The sequence below is a fragment of the Labrus mixtus genome, chromosome 4 (genome assembly GCF_963584025.1).
Source record: "Labrus mixtus chromosome 4, fLabMix1.1, whole genome shotgun sequence".
NCBI lineage: Eukaryota > Metazoa > Chordata > Actinopteri > Labriformes > Labridae > Labrus > Labrus mixtus.
This window is the reverse complement of record NC_083615.1, coordinates 6,498,222-6,517,337: the sequence shown is the minus strand read 5'-3', so window position 1 is coordinate 6,517,337 and position 19,116 is coordinate 6,498,222. Positions and strand designations below refer to the sequence as shown.

Here is a 19,116-nt window from a genome sequence, read left to right as displayed (position 1 = left end):
TTTAATAAACCTTTATTTAATCAGGTAATTTAACCCACTGAGTCTTTCACATGGGTGGCCTGGCCAATGGGGCTGCGGCACACGTCATAATAAACATTACATTTAACAGTTCACAAACAGTAAGTTTGAAGCAACAATTAAAATGTGCAAATTGGTTCAGAGATAAAGTGCAGAAGATGTGATCACAGATTACAATTCAAAAAAACACAGGCACTGTCCAATGGTCTAATGTTTTTTATCATATAAAATAGACCCAAAGGCTTCAAGAATGGAGGTAGGAGACATCGAGTCGAGTGCTGTTAAAATAATATGCGCTTAATTTCTGTGCTTTCAGCCGTGGAGAAGCTCAACAAGCCATTTTTTGCATGATAAAGCATTTGGGTGAAAATATCTATATATTGATGCATCTTTCTTGAATTCAAACACAACAGTGAATTGCTTATGAAATCTGCTTTTTCTTTTACCTTTGCTTACTGCGAGAGGTATTTCAAATGAAAGATGAAGTCTTACACCGTCAGAATGCAAAGCTGACAGCCTAAATGACAAAATAAGAGGATAGAGTAACTCCTTGAGGTAACAATGACAGAAAAGTTTGAACTTAGCGAACATGTTCTCTAATCAAGCTTTCTGCAGTGAATAGGTAGCATTTGCAGTCATTAAAATAGATTCAGGCAATCTCAGTTTTGATGCACTGGGTGTAGACGCACTCCATAAGAATATAAAAGTAACTAATGAAGAAAACTGCCGACCCATGCCTTTCCATTGGCATTCTTTGTGTTTAAGTTGCTGCTGTGTATTCCACGTTTAAGAGGTTTTAAAATGTTTCTTCAATGAGGGTTTGAAATCCTCGCCCTTGGTGGAATTAAATATCTAGAATCAATAAAACACAAACATGGAGTTGTTTTAACATAACTCTTACCTTAAATACCATTATCACATATTACTGAATGCTGCTTACAGGGCTTGTTATATCTGGTAACGCCCTAATATATAAAAAAGCCACCTCTAACCTGTAATAAAAGTAATAAAAAGAGGAAGATGCCTGTCCCCGCTGTAAACTTTTGTTTCGATTGAAGGTGTAAACTATAAGGAAGTGAGGGTCCAAAGGTCAGTAAGGACAACCCACTCCCACTGTAGTTTACAACCATCACTCACTCCTAGACGGACAGCGCACAGACCAACAGCAAGATGAAGCACCTGCTGTTTTTTGGGATTGTGTTGGCTGCGTTCCACATGAGCCAGTCAGTTCCAGGTACATTATACTATTATTCTTACTTATACTGCCTTAAATTTAAAACTGTGACAAAATGTCAGTCTATGGGCCCTAAGTTGACTTTTAAGACTAGGCTGGGGTTTGGGCTCGTCATTCGTGGTTAACTATGATGTGGTGGCCTTTTTGCTTTTATGTTTTTGTTTTAAAAGTAGAAATTTGTGTTTGATATATCTTTTAATGTGATCATACATGTTTTTCACTTCGATGTAATGGCTCTGTTTCACTGAACCTCGATCAAAGAGATAAAGCTTCACCTTTAGTCCTTACAAAGCAACATGGCGGTTACATTGGCGCTTGACTGAAAAGCTAAACTGTAGGTGTACGTCATGTACAGTAAAGAAATGGCCGCTTCTTTTTTTCGCACGGCAAGAGAAAAAAAATATTCGCTTGTACAAGAAATCAATACACTTGATGGCCAAAAGTAATTTCAGCTCATACAAGTCTAGACTGCAGCAGGATATCATTGTATTGTAACTGTTTTACTGACTCCATGCTCATGTTGTAACTTGCAAATGCAGCCACAGATGATTGTGTCTAGTCGTCAACAAAAAGAAAAGATGGTAATTAATGTAAATGTTCTCTCTGGGAAATGTTATTTACACACTGCTAATGAATGTGCTAAACTGACTGGATATCATCTGCCTCTGTAATTCCAACCTTTAAACAGTGAGATCATTTCTGTCTGAGCCTAATTAAAAAGACTGAAACTACGTCTGCCTGAAACCTCATCTCGCCTCCAAAACCTGCATACTATATGGGGAGGCCAACGTTTTTGACATCCAGTGATATCTCGTCAGTTAGTTGGGCCCAGTTTCCCTCCAAAATCTAAAGTATTGGAGATTTAAAAAAAAAAAGTTGGGTCCTAAAGAAACAGTTGGAAACATTCGCCTTCTGTTACATCTGTGAAGGGCGGGACGACTGAAATTGCACCATAAATTGCCCTTTTTATTGCCGTGATAAAAACAGGGAGTGGGTCTCTGGTGATGAAGTTAGTTAAACATTAGTTATGTGATCACAGGTACTGGCTCATGATGTCTACAGAAACACCCATCATATAGTTACAGTGCAATGTTCAAAATACTTCATGTTTGAAAACCATAACAACTAATTTTGCCAATACAACTAATTTTTTTTTTTTTGATATAATCCCACAGATTTCTGTGACCTTCCAGAAGATGCAGGCACGGGGCCACAATTTATCTTCGCTTTGTATTATGATCCTGTCAACAGTCGGTGCAGTCCTTTCCTGTACAAGGGCCAAGCAGGAAATGGCAACCGCTTTTTAAATGAGAGAGAATGCATAAGAAACTGTTCTGCTGATGCAGAGACGCTCTACCCTATGGATGGTGAGAGGAATTTATGAATTTCAACTGATGAATTGATGAAATCACTTATTTTGTTTAACCACTCTCTATGTTTTGGTTGTACTAAATGTCTAGTGAAGATGGCCTAAAAGTATAGGTGAACTTTTTTTTCGTCCTGACTTGTTTTCTGTGGACTTTGGAACATGAGATGGTGAATGAGGAAGAGTTTTATGGCCTAAAGAGCCATGAAAGGAAACTTTATCGTGAGCCTCCCTGGTCAAACTGAAACTGTAATGACAGATCTCTCTCTTCTGTCTAATGAGGAGCAGAGTCATCATGTGAAATGATCAGAGCCACTGTTATTCTGTATATCAGTTTAATACAGCCAAATCACTCAACTAGTTACTTTATCATTATTATTTTCTAAACGTTTGTACAGTTTTTTCAGGGGCTGCGGGAGAGACATGTCGGCATTGTGTATTAGCATTACGCCACCAAGTGGTGAAAGATGGGGACCACTCAGGACATAACGTGAATGAAAACACCTGCTGTTTAAAACATTTCTTGATAAAGTTATATATTTGTAATACTCTACTGTATTCATAAGTGAGAAGTTTAGAAAAACTCAATAAAATGTGTGATACATGAGTATTTTTAATAAACAACCATCACTGCTGAAGATGCAGGTGCTCATGACGATGATGTTTTGTCTTCACAGCTTCTGAGGCTTGCCACTTCAAAAAGGTGACAGGTGGTTGCAGTGGTCAGCATTTGAGATACTACTATGATTCTGTTAATGGAAAGTGCAAAAAATTCCTCTGGACTGGATGCTTCGGAAACGGAAACCGGTTTCTCGACTTTAACAGCTGCAACACCACCTGTGCCGGAATCCACGGTGAGCCCAAATCTCTCTCTCATGTACACAATCCTCCTGATAGTTGTACATACTAACATAGCAAAATGTCCATGCATGCTTACAAACTGGTGAGTGAGTAATGATACTATTAAATGTATGGTTCAATTATATGTTTTTTTTTTATATGTTTCTGTTCTCAGATGAAGGGGATGAGTTGGAAGAGGATGAGCCTGACACTCCCATTGGTCAGTAGACACACATGAACTAAATGTTATATTTAGCTAAAATGAGTGACTAATTACACATCGTCTTCATGAGCACTATATTTTTGATTTATTCCATTTTATTTAAATGCCTAACTTCTGATAACTCTATATTTAAAGGTATAATTTGTACACATTTTAGTATTTTAACCATTAGCATGAATCAACTGACTGATGTTATCTTTACAGCAATCATCTGTGGAGTTTTGCTCGCTGTCATTATTGTTGCGATCTTCACAACAGTGATTGTCTTGACCGTCCAGTCGAAGTAAGACCATTTTACTTTGTGTTAAGCCTGATCTTTAAAATATTTTTTTTAAATAACAGAATGTCCAACAGGACATAATTACCCTGTTTTAATCATCCAAATGTGAATCTGACTTCTTTAGGAAAAAGGGCTCCAAGAAGAAGTCAGGAGGAAAAAGCCAAGAGCCCCAGACTGAAACTCCTCTTCAGGACCAGAGGATCGAAATGTCATAGAAGAGTGTATCATCTTGATCTCATCACGTGGAGTTTTTACCACTTTACTTTTGTATTATAACTCTTGTAGTTTTGATAAAGAACATTTCAAATGATTATAACATTGAAGTTCGGCTTAAATTTTGTACTGACATTTAAAGGAGGGACTTTGGTTCAACTTTGTTTTGTTTTTCAGCCTCACGACATGTTCAAGGTGAAGTTGTAAAAAAAAAAAAAAAAAAAGAAAAAGAGCTGAAAGAATAAAATTAATTTTGTTAAAGGAATAACCAACTTAAGTTTCTTTCTTTTTTTTCACCAAATATTTAGGTTGGAGCCCTCACTACTTTTATTTGTCGTGTGATTATAGTCAAGTCGACTTTATTTATATAAAACCACCAAGGTTGACCAAAGTGCTTTACAGAGTAAAAAGTTATAAATATATGTCGTGTATCATGTTTAGGAGTACTACACATGAAGTGGCTTTGGACTGTTGGATAGATATAGAACTAGCAATATGGATCCAGGAAATGAGGACAGACCTTTAGAATTACTTTCCGACCAGACGTGTCAACAATTAATCCAGGAAAAGGATGGTGCATTTATCAATAACTTAATTGATTGTTTATCGCAAGTTTAATAGAAGCAGACCAATCCAAAAATAGGAACATGTTTTTGACTAAGATTCAAGCTAAACAGACGCAGAACTACATCATTTCCTCGTCTGTGTGTGCACATTTACCTGTAATGCTTTTAGCTATGTGATCGCATGGTCATTTCACTGTTTACAAAATATAACTGCATCATCACCTGGCTAAACATCTTCCTGAAAAATTGTCTGAAGTCATCTGAAGACACTGACATTGAGAATCCAACACATATATTTAGAGCTGTTTTTGTAAAGTGCTGCCCAGTGAGTGCCCTCTCTCTGTTATTATATTTCCCTCCTCAGCGTTTGTGAATCTCTTGTTGTAAGCTGTTAAGACGTCAGCATGAAAGAGTCAAAAACCCTTTCCAATTTCCTGACATTTATCTTTGGATGTATGTAATCTTGTGCTCAAGCTTTGGATATAAAAATGTTAACTTTTCAAAGATTGACTGTAGATTGTCCAACTAATAAAAACATGCCATGTGTTTTTGTGCTGGTATGAGACAAACTGTTGTTTAACCAAATACCTGGTATTGCCTTCTTTTTGTTTTGCTTTCATACAGTTAAAAGTTGCATTAATAATTCAAAATTTAGATAAGAGTGGTTCATTGATGTTTCCCACTATTATTGATGAAATGTAATGTGCACTGTATGTTTGAAGACTGTTATTGCAGGAGATTACCAAAATGGCACCTGGGGCCACTAAGAAGGGGGTGGAAGTGGAGGGGGTAAATCAAGGAGTAAATCAAGACAATGCACAGCGTATTTTTGCGAGTGAACTTCCAGGTAAACACAAGGCTGACAATGAATCCACACGAGACGTCAAAACTACAAAAACATAGACAAAAACAAACAAACAAACATGACATGTCATATATTGCCCTATATGCAATGTTGCTTCAACTGTGGTTAATAAAGAGAGACACACTCATACCTGTGTGAGATGGGTTTTACTGAGGTTGCTTCAATCAACACGTAGGCTACCACAGATCAAAAATGGACACTGACAAGGAAGTGTGAGTGGCAGTCTCACAGCTGCACCAGAACTGAGATAATCTGTAGCACAAATCAAGCCCACACTTAAATCATTGAAATTATTGCCGGACTGGAATGTATCATAAAAGAAGATGTTCATCATTATTGTTTTTTGATTTTAAGTTAGTTGTTCGTGCTTATAGAAAAGTCAAGTTTAAAAATACTGGTAGCAATGACTGCAAAAAATGAGAAGTTTCATGTTGAAGTCGTCTCTCACTTTTACTTTGAACTTTCTCTTTAAAAAGAAAAAGGCACTACTTCGTTGATCAATATGTGCCCATGTGTCGATGTGTATGTGTGCGTGTGTTCTGGCCAAAGGAGAAGAAAAAAAGTTAGGGAACCCTTTATTGGAAGGAAAAACAATAGCTTTACCCTTCTCTCCTATTTCTCTCATCATATTTTTTGTATATGATTTTTTCTATCAAAACCTGGATTGAAAAATGTGGAAAACAATACTGAGTTGGCACGTATGGTAAGTAGGTTTGCCGTTTAATCATTTTAATTTCCCTTTTTTGCATGTTGGTCTATTGACTTGTCGAGAACATTGGGTGAGCGTGGCCTCTCTGTGAATATATATCTTGCAACTACGCATGCGTGACTGCCACGGTGATAGTGATTCGTTAGAGAAGTTAACCCCTAACATTGTTCAAGATGGCTAATTTAAAGCAGACCAGCTCTTAAAACTTAAATTAAAAAAATCCTTTTCAACTGAGAATCAGGCAATGGTGGTGTTTCAAAATTACCAGGGGACGTAAATGAAGGCGGAAGTAGTTTAACACACTGTTTCTCATCTTTGTTTTGTAGTTGCGGTCGAGCCGGCAGACCTGCGTCACTTCCTCTAGTTATTTCCATTTGTTTGTGGCAAACGCCAGCGGTTATCTAGTACCTTATACACCAAAGATAGCATTCGTTTTTAAACTTACAGCAGTTCAGAGTGGATACGTGATTTGGCGTATCTTACGTAAACTAATAAAGCTTAAACTATGCAGGAAACGTAGAAAAGCGAGCAAATGTGTTAGCGTTAGCAAAGACAGAAAACGTGCGTTCGCCAACAGAAATAGTTGGTCAGCTAACGACAGCTAGTTAGCAGGTTTAGGTTAATTGGCTAAGTGTTGTAGTGCTTTGGTTTTCCTGGTGGTGTTTTAATTTTTGCTTACGTTAACTTATCTTGACATTTGTAAACTGATGGAGTGCCCTCATCTGAACTCAAACGTGAGTCCCGTCGATTCCTCCCGGTTCCCAAACGGCACCCCGTCCTCCTGGTGCTGCATCGGTAAGAAACGCGTTAGTCTTTCATTTTATACAATTAATAATGGAAAGAAAACTGCAGGTTCTGTGTCCCAATTTTCTGTTGCCACTTATACCACTACATGTGAGTAAAACAGGTAGATGATGTAGCTTCAAGTCAACAGAGCAGAAATCAAATTTGTATGTCTAAATATGCCTTTTGTACGGAAGAGGATTAGGGCCACACATAGAAAAAAAAAAAAAATAGAGTTCTGATTTTAAACTCAGAATTCTGATTTTAAACTCAGAATTCTGAGTTTAAAGTCAGAATTCTGAATTTAAAGTCAGAATTTTCAACTGAGAATCTGAGTTTAAACTCAGAATTCTTAGTTTAAAGTCAGAATTCTTAGTTTAAACTCAGAATTCTGAGTTTAAAGTCAGAATTTTCAACTGAGAATCTGAATTTAAAGTCAGAATTCCGAGAATAAAGTCAGAAGTCAGAATTCTGAGAATAAAGTCAGAACTCTATTTTTTTTTATGTGTGGCCCTAATCCTCTTCTGTACTTTTGACTATTGAAAGAATGGACCGCTCAAAAGCAAATCACAGCATAACGTTGTCTCTCTTAAGTTTACACAAATGATTTAAGGCTGCTTCGTGTTTTGTCTCCAGATTGCAGGTCTAACAAGAGTCCATGGATTTGCCTTACCTGTCTGGTGGTCCATTGTGGGAGGTAAGTTGGAGTGTGTTGATGCCGTTTTCAGTGGCTCGCTACTTCAAGACTTTTGCAATTCGTAAGCATTTTGACTCCAACTGAGACAAGTTAATTATACAACCATGTCAGTCCTGTAATGCTGTGAAGTGTTTCAGTGAGAAAAAAAAGAAGTCAACGTTAGCTGAGACATGTCTGGGTATAAATATAGACCTGAAACCCAATGTTGTCTATCAATATTTGGAAAAAAAACATTTTAAAAAAAGAGGACATTTCTTCAAGATAACATTTTCTCTAGTTGATGAGGGGCACCATTAGACTCAAGATGAAAACTGCAATTTCTCTTTTCCATGGGCTGATTCTTTTATAACACGTGTAAGTACAGTATATCATATACCAATGTCTGTTACCGTTTATATTAGATTATTTACAAGTAGTTCCAGATCATGTTTGTTATAAAGTAATCTCTTTTTTCATAGATATGTCAATGGACATGCAAAGAAACATTTTGAAGAGAGCCAAGCCGTTGGTATTACCCAGAAGAAGGCTGAGAAACAAGAGAAAGAGAAATCCCATCATTCTGTCTGCATGGACTGCAGCAGCTACTCTGTATTTTGGTGAGTGTCCTTCCTCACTTTTTCTATTCCGTCGACTCACTGTGGGGCCGTGCTAAAGTACAGTTATAAAAGCTTATATCGTTCAAAAGATCAGTATGATGCGATCATGGGAACACGTGTTATTTATAAGGAAAACTAAGACATGCAAACTATATTGAGAATTATTACTTGAAAGGGCCTTCTGCCACATTCATATCCGTGGTTAAGTATTGCATGCTGCATATCATATAAAATCCCACAGTTCTAATGCAAAGTTTGAATGTGTTCATTAGGTTTGTTGAATTTCCAACTACTTGTGTGTTTTGACTGTTACGGATTTTGTAGTTACAGATGTGATGACTTTGTTGTTAATGACACCAAACTGGGGCAGGTGCAGAAGGTGAGGGAACATCTCCAGAGTTTAGAGAAGTAAGTACTCATTTCAAGAATGAACTCTCTATCAGTCTGGCCATACCAAAAATGATTTTACATAGTCTGACATAAAAAGCCAACTCCAAGCTGCATCAACCCCCCCAAAAAAAAAGAAGCCAAATAAAGAATATTCAGATAAACAACGCTTTACAAAGTCAGTGTCAAGATGTTTTATTTCCTCCTGCAGCTCAGCACTGATGAGTGAAAGACAGAGAAAAAGAAAACTTCAGGAGAGCACAGACCAAGACAGCAAGTTGTTAAAAGATAATGTAAGCGCCTATCATTTTTCTGATATTCTATATTGTTGTGGGAAGACGATTTATTTCTCAAAACTACGCACACACTTACGTGTTTCACTTGTCCCTGTCAGGATGGGGCTGCTTTAGGTGCTACAGGCCTGAGGAACTTGGGGAACACATGCTTCATGAATGCCATTCTGCAGTCTCTCAGGTAAGCTCTGCGCTGAAGATGAGGTATGTGGGTGGTAAAGGGGGTTTGTGGCATGGTTCAGTAGCTCTACCCCTGTAGACCCTGGGCCTCATGATCAGTCATCCTTTATTAATACAGTCTGGGGCACAGGCAGGGGAATTACTCAGGCTGCATGGAAACAAGACACAGCCAAAGCCCAGGTTTTACAGCTAACACGTACAGTCCTTGTCCTGGATCCTAAGTACTATTCAAGTTACTTTATATAAAGTACATGTTATATATTACTGCTGAGCATTAACCAAACATGCCACAGAATTTTAAAATAATATTTACCAGTTTTCCTTCTTTTTTTTTTACCATCACATATTTTCTATTCATCTCAGTTCGGTGTTAAAATCGATATGCACAAACTTGAAGTGTAAATATTTATGTATAATACAATCTTATGAGATTTTGCTTGTATATAACATTTCTGCATGGCAACCCCTTTCATAACATTACTAGCTCAGATCATTCGTGACAAACGGTTGCTTCTATATGTCATTACTTATTAAAGGAGCAGCTGGAAAGAAGGAAAGAATAAAAAGGCTGAAATTTGAATGAAAAAAGCAGCAATATCTTTGAAATAAGCACGGGATACAAATAACCATATCTGAATCTTTTCTGAGCATTGATCAGTTTGCAATCATGTTGTCTAACAAGCTACCTTGTTAGTTTAACAAAATGTATGTTTTTGGTCCTTTAATCATCGTGTCCATGGAAAAGTGAGAATACAAGACTGCCCAGATTCAAACAGAGATTTAACTGTTAACTACTCAATTTCATGTTGTATTTATAAGTAGTTGAGATACATAGGGAACAGTAATGTCTTAATGTTTATTTATTGTTGACATGGCTGTTCCTGCCTTTGACATTGTTTGCTTTAATGTAGATTTCAATTGTCAAACATCTTTAACATGCGTTTCTTTGACAGCAACATTGAGCAGTTCAGCTGTTATTTCAAAGAGTTGCCTGCAGTGGCTCTTCGCAGTGGTAAGACGGCAGGAAGAAGGATGTACCACACCCGCAGCCAGGGGGACACCAGTGTGTAAGGTCCTCTTCTGGAGGGGGGGAGGGGGGGTTCATGGGCTGAGTGCATTGGTCTTTAATTTATTGTAGCAAGTATGATATTGACAAAAATTGCTCATTTGACTGATTTTGGAAGATGACTACCTTTTTCTTCTGAGCCTCATAACGGTGTAAATGTTCTTTATGTGGATGCAGAGCAACACTAGATTTGTGCACCCTGAGCATACAGAAATGATTTTATGAAACAGAACAGGTGTTGGTGTTTTTCTTTGTTCTTGAACATCATTGGACGTCCCACGATGTGCCGCATTGTAACAAGGTTTCTTTATGTTGCGCAGGTCTTTGGTGGAAGAGTTCAGGAAAACCCTTTGCTCCCTGTGGCAAGGCAGCCAGACCGCTTTCAGTCCAGACTCCCTGTTTTATGCTATATGGAAAATCATGCCAAGTTTCAGGTAGGTCAAACACTTGAAAATGATCAAAAAATGAACTTTACACTTCTGTTTTCTTTCAGTGTGCTAAACATAGATATATCTTTATTGTCATTGCATGTTAAGCAACGGAACTTTGTTGAAGCAATCCTGTTTGCAGCATATAAAATAAAAATATAAAATATGTACACAGCACACATGCACATCTCACCCATACCCACATACACATTCATACCCGTAAAAAGAATGTAATAAATACTCTATAAATTAAAATATAGGGAGTTGAAAAAACTGGCTAGGAATGTCCAAAGATAGATAAAGTGTGGTGTATAATAAAATGTTGTATGCATTCAAGAGTGGATTAACTTACCGTGTGTTTTTGTGTCCAGGGGCTATCAGCAGCAGGACGCCCATGAGTTCATGCGTTACCTTCTGGACCACCTCCACAGGGAGCTCCAGTACAGTCGTAACGGGGCGTCGCACCCAGTCCCACCTCAGGACGGGGTCAGACTGTCCACCGAAGAGGGCAAATGCTGCATGTAAGCCCATTCTATTTCAATTATCATGTCAAAAACAAAAATACATTTTCATGAAACTAGATGGTGTTACCGTTTGATTATTAATTAAATCTGCTTTATGTCCGTCTTTGTTTCTTTGCAGTAATGGGACTGCTAGCGTTGTCACATCCATTTTTGGTGGCATACTTCAGAATGAAGTGAACTGCCTGATATGTGGGACAGAATCCCGCAAGTTTGACCCGTTCCTCGGTAAGAAAACAGAAACATCAACCACAAGCAGTAAGCTGACTGAAGGGCTCAGTTATTTTGTGATTCAGTGAATTTATTTTTTTTGCAAGTTAGACAGTGTGCAGGAGTTTACCTTTTAGTGACCCAGGGCCAGATTTACTAAGCTCCCAATTAAAGGGTACTAAATTGCGTGTTCACTCACAAAATTGGGAAACGTTTGGTTGGTGGGCGTTTTGCGGGTGATCTACTAAGAAAATTTGCGTGAATGACAACAGGTGCAAACCTTGTGGAGGCCATACTATTTAAGTTAGGCTTTTGCGTGTCCTACTGGTTTATATCATGGAGAGTTTGGACAGAAAGCAGGATGACTGCAAGCGCAAAATAGGTATTAGTGGGAGAGGCAAATAAACGCACAATACTTTCGAGTTATAGTAATAATAATTTATACTTTATTGATCCCGCGAGGGGAAATTCGTTTTTTACGCTCTGTCTAGTTAACATGCTGCACAAACATGCACAAACAGGATCCTATGGACATGCACTAATGGAGAGGTCTCAGAGTGAGAGGGCGGCCCACAGTGGGCGCTCCTGAGCTGGGGGGGGTTTAAGTGCCTTGCTCAAGGGCACCTCGGCAGTGCTCAGGAAGTGGCCTGGCACCTCTCCAGCTACCAGACCAATTTCCGGACTTGGTCTATGCCGGGACTTGACCCGGCGACCCTCCGATTCCCAACCCAAGTCCCTACAGACTGAGCTACTGCCGCCCACTATAGGAGATAAATCTGAATATTACAAAGAAAATTTTGGTTATAAGAAAACATCGGCATTAAACATGGCCTCTCCTTTCTTCCCTTAATCTGAAGAATGAAGTGTCATACATTGTGCGAGCTGTGTCCTCTGTGGCACGGGCCGTTGTTGCGCACCAGACAGCTGGCCAGTGCTGAGTCTGATCGGACATAAATGCCCTGGAAAAAGGTATCGGTACAAACAGTGGTGAGGTCCCCCAATCCAAGCGTCCTACAGAGTAGCAGCAGCGGGCTTTAGAGGGAGGTGACGCGCGCATTGTGGAGAGGAGCGCGACCCGAGAAAAAGGAAATCCCCAGTTTAAAATGTAATGTTGGTGAGAAGAGGGAAATAGGAAGACATAGATGTTGAAATTCTATAGAATTCAGAGGCTGTGAATGTTCAGTTTTCTTTGGCTGTAGGCTATGGCAACAATAGCCTGTAGTGTAATCATGGTGTTTCTCTTCCTTAATGATTAGAATATTGAATCAAATGTCATTCTGTCTGTTGTGCCTATGTCTCCTCCTAACTACAATAACAGCAGCTTGTTGTGCGTAACGCTGGCCTCCTGGATAAGCACGTTCCTTTCAAAGGTGTTAAATACAGACACCGTCACAATCACCGCAGTTTTTGTTAGGCTTGGTAAATCGCAATGCGTGTACTAACTTAACTTGTTTGCATTTTCTCCTCCCAGTGTTTTGCACGTTAGGGCAGAAACGCCCCATATTGCATATTCATGAAGGCGAACGTACTAAATGGTCAATGCGTGTTGATTTGCTCATTTGAAAGACGCAATCCTCACTGTTAGTAGATCAGATAGCACTTTTGTTGCTGGTGGTATCAAGTTTGCACACGTTTTAAGACACGCAATCCTTTAGTAAATCTGGCCCTCAGTGAATGAAACAATAGATGAACACAGTGTCATGTCATTGTAGATGTTGGTTGTCTGTATTTAAACAAAGGTTTGGTTTGCTCTCTATGAAGTAAATCAAATAACGTAAACACAATCACTCGAGAGGATCATTGATAAAACAAAAATGGCCCATTGATGTATGACACAGGAGATTCATTTCAATCTCTCTGCCACTCAGATCTATCTTTGGACATTCCTAGCCAGTTTAGACAAAAGAGGAGTAAGGACCAGGAGCCAGGGCCCACATGCACTTTACGAGGTATGTTTTATCGATTCTGTCAGCAGACATATTTTGCCAGTATTAGTATCTCATTATGTACTGCTGAGCTGATTGAGTTTCTATTTCTCTGCTTTCTTTCAGACTGCTTACGTAGCTTCACTGACCTGGAAGAACTTGATGAAACAGAACTGTACTACTGCCATAAGTGTAAAAAGAGACAAAAATCCACGAAAAAGTTTTGGGTCCAGAAGCTGCCAAAGGTAAGGGAGGGAGATTCTGCAAGTGTCTAAAACTGACTGTTTATTTCATGAAAGTAAAGTAGTAGAGGAAAACATTTTTTTTTTTTCTACGTGTGTCTAATTTGAGGTTTTATTTCCAACTCTAGGTTTTGTGTCTGCACCTAAAAAGGTTCCACTGGACAGCCTTTTTAAGAAACAAGGTGGATACCTATGTCGAATTTCCAATTCGAGGCCTGGATATGAGGGGCTACTTACTGGAGGTGAGCTCAAACAGAAATATAGGATATAGTTTAGGAATTTTTTTTATTTCAGACAGAGAATGTCAGGTAACGGTGTAGCTCAGGGGGGGAAAGTATGACACAAGTACGATGGAAGTGCTGCAACTTATTCTGAAGAGTAATTTCTTAAAATTAGGCATGTATGAGGTCAGAGGTCAAGCGTGCTCTTTCAGTTCTGTCCTCAGTGAAATAAGCTGCAGTTTTATGGGTAAAAAACTGGCTGTATCCACAACATAATATTCAAATAAAATAACATCCATACAGATATTAGTGTTAATAAGCCACTCTATTATTTTAATGGTCTATGTTTTGAAAGATTCCAGGAGATAAACAACCAAATAGTTAAAGTGGACATTTTATTGGTGTAACTTTAGTTATTCTTGTAGGAGACATCCAGTGACCAACAAAACGCAGTGCTCTTGTGCCAAATTTAAACCTTGGTAATAATGGGTTTGGAGGCAAGACAGCAGTGGCAACATGGACATATCTGAAGGAAAATACCAGACGAGTATATTGTTAAAGCATTTGAAATATGAGTTTGAAACGGCTGCATTCTGACTTTGGCACAAACAAAGCTGACAGCATCAAGAGTGTACCTTATTATATCCTGTTATATGCAATAATTACAATAGCTGCTTTGCCAAACTGGTGATTAAGTCAAACCGAACCTTTGTTAGACAGTCAGTGATGATGGATTTGTATTCTAAGAAAAGACACGCTGTGCTGTTATGACCATCAGGGCGATCACTGTCAACCTCTGCTGGTTGACCTGAGAAGAACTTCTTCTGGAAAATTATGGGTGCTGTCTTTGCGTTGCAATGTACAAACAATTAGTTGATAAGTTAATACAATAGCTACTATTTGAGGGCTTCTAAGTTACAAAGTCATCGATTAATGAACATGCTAAATATAAAGCCTCTTTTGTGAGGATTTTGCTATTTCCGTACTTTTAGATTCATTTATTTTCTCTTTGTTTCTGTTTTTTCAAGCGGGGATGGGCAACTGGTTTCCAAGAGAGCCACATGAATGTTATTCTGACTGCCAGAGGGCCGACTGTTACATAGTGTATGACACTCTTAATTAGACAATTACTTATAATTTGACAAAAGGAACTAATATAAAGCTTACATTAAAATGAATTATACCAACATTTAAACTGAAATGAAAATAGTGATGCTTGATTTAATGAGCTACACACAGAACAAAAGCCACTTCAAGCTTCTATTTCAATGCAATGCACAGAGGATTTACTGGTTATTCCATTTTATTTTAAATACATTTTTTATTCCTCAAATGCATTTAGTAAAACATGTTAGAGTTGCACAGGAACAAATACATCCACATGAATTCTCTACTTTCTTGTAAAGAACAAAACATGCCAGTAATCAAAGATTAAAACAGAAATATTTCTATTTATCATGTTGTATTTAGTCTTTGTGCTCCGTGTTGTTCTGGCAGCAGGTGTAAACCCTTCATGGCAGATTTGTTTGGTCTTCATGTTTACAACTGATTGATATTTTAAATGGACCTCTGATTTATAACATTTTAGAGTTCATAACAGACGAAGAAAATAATGTTCAGATCAATCAATGATAGTAAATGTTAGAATTAGTTTATTGAAAAGAAAAATAATTAAATAAATGTTAAATAAAAGATGAGCTTTAAAGGGCAGTGAACTATAAACGGACACTACCATCTGTAGTTATTTATTATTCATGTTTTTGATAAATTGGTGATACCTGCACTCGTTCTGTTATCTTTAAAACCTGGAGAAGGCAACAATGAAAAACGTTTAACATCAAACTTTGTTGTTTCATTGATTAGTTCGTCCTTGTGTGAATCATCTATGAGTCCTTTAGCGTGCTGAGGCTTTTACACTTGGGTTTTCTTTCTGTGTTTTTATGAATTTGAGAGTATTGTCTTTTCCATGTGCAGTGTATTGGTCTGCCTTCTTCCCTTGTTCTGTTTTTAATCTTTAAGGAATGAGGTACTTATCGCTCTCCTTTTTCATGTTTGCAGCCTGAGAATTCACTACCAGAAAGCTGCCTGTACGACCTCTCTGCTGTTGTAGTTCATCATGGATCTGGGTGAGTGGATGACGTATCCCAGTAAAAACATGTTGTAGTAGAAATAAGTAAAAGTTCTATTTTATCTGCCTTTCTAATGATCACATTGTGATTGTTCAAGTTTTGCAGTATACATCCTTACTTCCCTCAATCTTAAAGACGTGCTTTTCTTTCACCGGCGGAGCATATTTAACTAAAACAATCAAGACTGGGACATAAATCCAGGCATAACCCATTTGCCAACCGGCTCTGCCTACCGCAGATGGCTGTCAATCAGCCTGTCAAAACTAATGTGATCCAATTTGTTGCAAAGCACAGTCGACAGCTGCTTTTTAAAAATTCATGTAGCCACTAAATGCTGAAAGGCATTAGGCCGGGAGTCTCAGAAAACACATTAGCTTTGGTGAGAACTATCCATGAAAGACCTGCTGTTTCACCCTAGGCCTCTGAGTGGCGATGTAGCACTGCTGATATTTGGTCATGCTGCTGCACATGTCCCTCTAACTTCAGCAGCAGTTCAGTAAGAAGTGTTTTAACAAACCAGACAGCACAAGGTTAGATATGTGTCTGTGTCCGCAGGGTCGGTTCGGGGCATTATACAGCTTACGGCAGCCACGAGGGACGCTGGTACCACTTCAATGACAGCACAGTGACTCTGACCAATGAGGATGCAGTGAGAAAGGCCAAGGCCTACATCCTCTTCTACGTGGAGAGGACTAACCAGGTGGCCTCGGACAAGACCGCCACCAACAGCATGGCCACAGGCAGGTCTGGCGCGCACAGTGTTTCCTCAGTGGTGTGTCAGGAAGAGGTTGCAGCAGAGCCAGCTCCCACAGAAATGGATTTAATGGATGTTGCAGCCTCACGTGTAGATACTCTGGATGTACCAGCTCCTGATAATGCTGTGTTGGTAAATGCGGGTGAAGACAATGAACTGCATAACGCTGACGCAGCTTTAATGGAGGCCGCGGCAAACAGCGATACCTCGGACAAGGCTGCAACAGAGGAAGCCAGCCAAGCAGCACAAGCGGTTGCACAATGATTCAGCCAGACTGCCTCAGACCAGCTCCTCGGCCCATTTCGGCTCGACCTCAGTCCCATTTCCAGTGTTTGATTTAGATAGTTATTTTCACGTGCTATTTCTTTCCTTGATGTTGTATCCCTAAGTCGAGGTAGACTTCTCTATGTTTTATGGATTCCAACGAAAGTAGTTTAAAACAATGAAGTAAAGCTGTAGCCTTGGAAAACCTCGGTTGGTCCAATGTTTAGCCTAGAATGATGAGATGGATAATGTCAAGACACTGTGTCACTGTAACAATAGATGCTATTTTGAAATTTGTATTTTGTCAAAAACCTCATAATTCATATTTTCCATATCTTAAGGAAGATTTTAGGACATAGAACGCGATTCATTGATTGACTGACACACGTGCTCGTTAGGGCTTTAGAAACTTATTTTAACGTCTTTATCAGAAACCAATGTGAAAAAAAATCATTCTCAATGTTTTTTTGTGTCTGTGTTGATGCTGGAGTAATGTTTGATTTTGATTTAAATGGACTTTTAAAAAAAAAAAAAAAAAAAAAAGACCCTGATGAAATGAAAGTGAACATAAAGAAATACAGAATCTTTTTTTTCAAAATGTTTGACGTCTTTTCTTTTTTTCATCTCAGAAAGAAAACTCACATTTCCCCAATTATATGAACATTCGTTTGGAGTGAGTTAAATCCAGGAAGGAAGAAAAACTATTTTTTTGTTTCTACTGTTAGTCTTCATAGACGTGAAAATCTTTGGCTCCCCTGGGTGCTACTGTTTGATTCTACTGACATTTGATTGCAGAGGCTTCAGTCATTTTAGTAGAAAGTCAGGAAATAGTCATGAGGTGGTTCTTGTTTTAGAAACACATACCGTATCTCCTTCCCTTTACGATCTGAAGTGTATTTGTGACTCAGCTTTGAATTTGGTTTGTGGGATTTAAATGAATCAAGTCAATTTAATATTTAAGTAATTTAATAACCATTATACTGTTCGCCTAGTATTCACAGAAGGGGATATTCCAAAACAGTATTAGGAGAACAATGAATGGAAGAAGAGGTAATAACCCAATGAGGTCCTTTTTTAAACGACTAAAACAAGCAACAAGTCACAGAAGCGAAAATGGCAAGTATTGAACTGTTCAATTCTTTTCAAATGTGATTAACTGTTTGTCTACTTGCTTAATGTCTCAGTGGTGTCTTCTGGTTTAAAACTAATTTGGACTAAGCAACATGACTTAAAGACTTCACTCTTATCTGCAGGCAATTGTGATGTTACATGGTCTATATAGTTAATCAATTAGACAAATAATATAATAATAAGCCGATTCGTTGATCGTAAAAATAATCGTTAGCCAGGGATCTGAATGAAAGACAAAACTGTTACTGCTCATCTGTTCCTCCAGTGCTGTGGCTGAGTTGTATTTATTGCTTTGTGTCCCTTGGAGGAACTTTAACAACACATTTTATGTACAAACTATTTAGACCATACGTGCGCAGTTTGATATTCACATTAGGAATCTTTCCTTCACATGTTTGAGTTTGGAACAAACAGACTCAGTACTGCTGTGTTTATCTTCTCAATATATCCATCTCAGCATCTTCAGCACCCTTACCATAACTCCTGATAGAAAACAGCCTTTGATTTGTCTGAGCACAACCTTACAGCAGAGGCCAACATTTTAGCCATTTGTGTGTGTGTGGTTTTTTTTTTGTGTTTTTTTTTTTTCCTTTTTCTGAACATCTCCGCCCCCACAAACACACACGCTCGCACATAAGAGCCCTAACCCCCCTCGGGACACGTGCCAGCCAGTCAGCCTCCTCGCTGAGGCAGGAACAAGCACTCCTGTATGATGATGAACAGCTGCTCTCCCTCGCCGGCTCACAGGTGGCCATGGGCTCGCTACTCTATCCCTATTAATGACACAAGTGGCCTTTTTTTTTTTCTTCCTGTCTTGGAGGCTCGATCACAGATGCTAATAATAAGCTCACATTGCATCGTGTTTGTCAGCTCAGAGGTCTAGTAAAGAACATTATTGACGCAGTGAGTCACAGTACATTCTGTAATCAGCCTCCTGACAATGGCATTTCCCAACATGACAACAACTGACATTTT

The 19,116-nt window shown here is 38.6% G+C and overlaps 2 protein-coding genes across 2 annotated transcripts; both read left to right on the top strand.

The window, feature by feature from the left end:
* The first annotated feature begins 1,135 nt into the window (after positions 1–1,135).
* Positions 1,136–4,404, top strand: si:dkeyp-73b11.8 (BPTI/Kunitz domain-containing protein). Its single transcript, XM_061035424.1, has 6 exons — positions 1,136–1,252; positions 2,428–2,619; positions 3,296–3,472; positions 3,634–3,678; positions 3,886–3,964; positions 4,086–4,404. The coding sequence occupies exons 1-6, from the start codon at positions 1,189–1,191 to the stop codon at positions 4,174–4,176; spliced, it is 648 nt and encodes a 215-aa protein (XP_060891407.1). The 5' UTR covers positions 1,136–1,188; the 3' UTR covers positions 4,177–4,404.
* Positions 4,405–6,643: 2,239 nt separating this feature from the next.
* Positions 6,644–17,286, top strand: usp3 (ubiquitin specific peptidase 3). The gene is made up of 15 exons (XM_061035413.1): positions 6,644–7,109; positions 7,734–7,794; positions 8,253–8,390; positions 8,715–8,798; positions 8,989–9,070; positions 9,172–9,251; positions 10,204–10,317; positions 10,637–10,750; positions 11,116–11,265; positions 11,387–11,493; positions 13,344–13,424; positions 13,527–13,645; positions 13,771–13,884; positions 15,922–15,989; positions 16,548–17,286. The coding sequence occupies exons 1-15, from the start codon at positions 7,022–7,024 to the stop codon at positions 17,008–17,010; spliced, it is 1,863 nt and encodes a 620-aa protein (XP_060891396.1). The 5' UTR covers positions 6,644–7,021; the 3' UTR covers positions 17,011–17,286.
* The last annotated feature ends 1,830 nt before the right edge of the window (positions 17,287–19,116 follow it).

Coding starts and splice junctions, on each gene's coding strand:
- si:dkeyp-73b11.8 (XM_061035424.1), top strand. CDS start 1,189: ATGAAGCACCTGCTGTTTTTTGGGATTGTGTTGGCTGCGTTCCACATG. Junction 2,620..3,295: donor GACGCTCTACCCTATGGATG/GTGAGAGGAATT, acceptor TTGTCTTCACAG/CTTCTGAGGCTTGCCACTTC. Junction 3,679..3,885: donor TGAGCCTGACACTCCCATTG/GTCAGTAGACAC, acceptor TTATCTTTACAG/CAATCATCTGTGGAGTTTTG.
- usp3 (XM_061035413.1), top strand. CDS start 7,022: ATGGAGTGCCCTCATCTGAACTCAAACGTGAGTCCCGTCGATTCCTCC. Junction 13,885..15,921: donor TGAGGGGCTACTTACTGGAG/GTGAGCTCAAAC, acceptor TCATGTTTGCAG/CCTGAGAATTCACTACCAGA. Junction 15,990..16,547: donor GTAGTTCATCATGGATCTGG/GTGAGTGGATGA, acceptor CTGTGTCCGCAG/GGTCGGTTCGGGGCATTATA.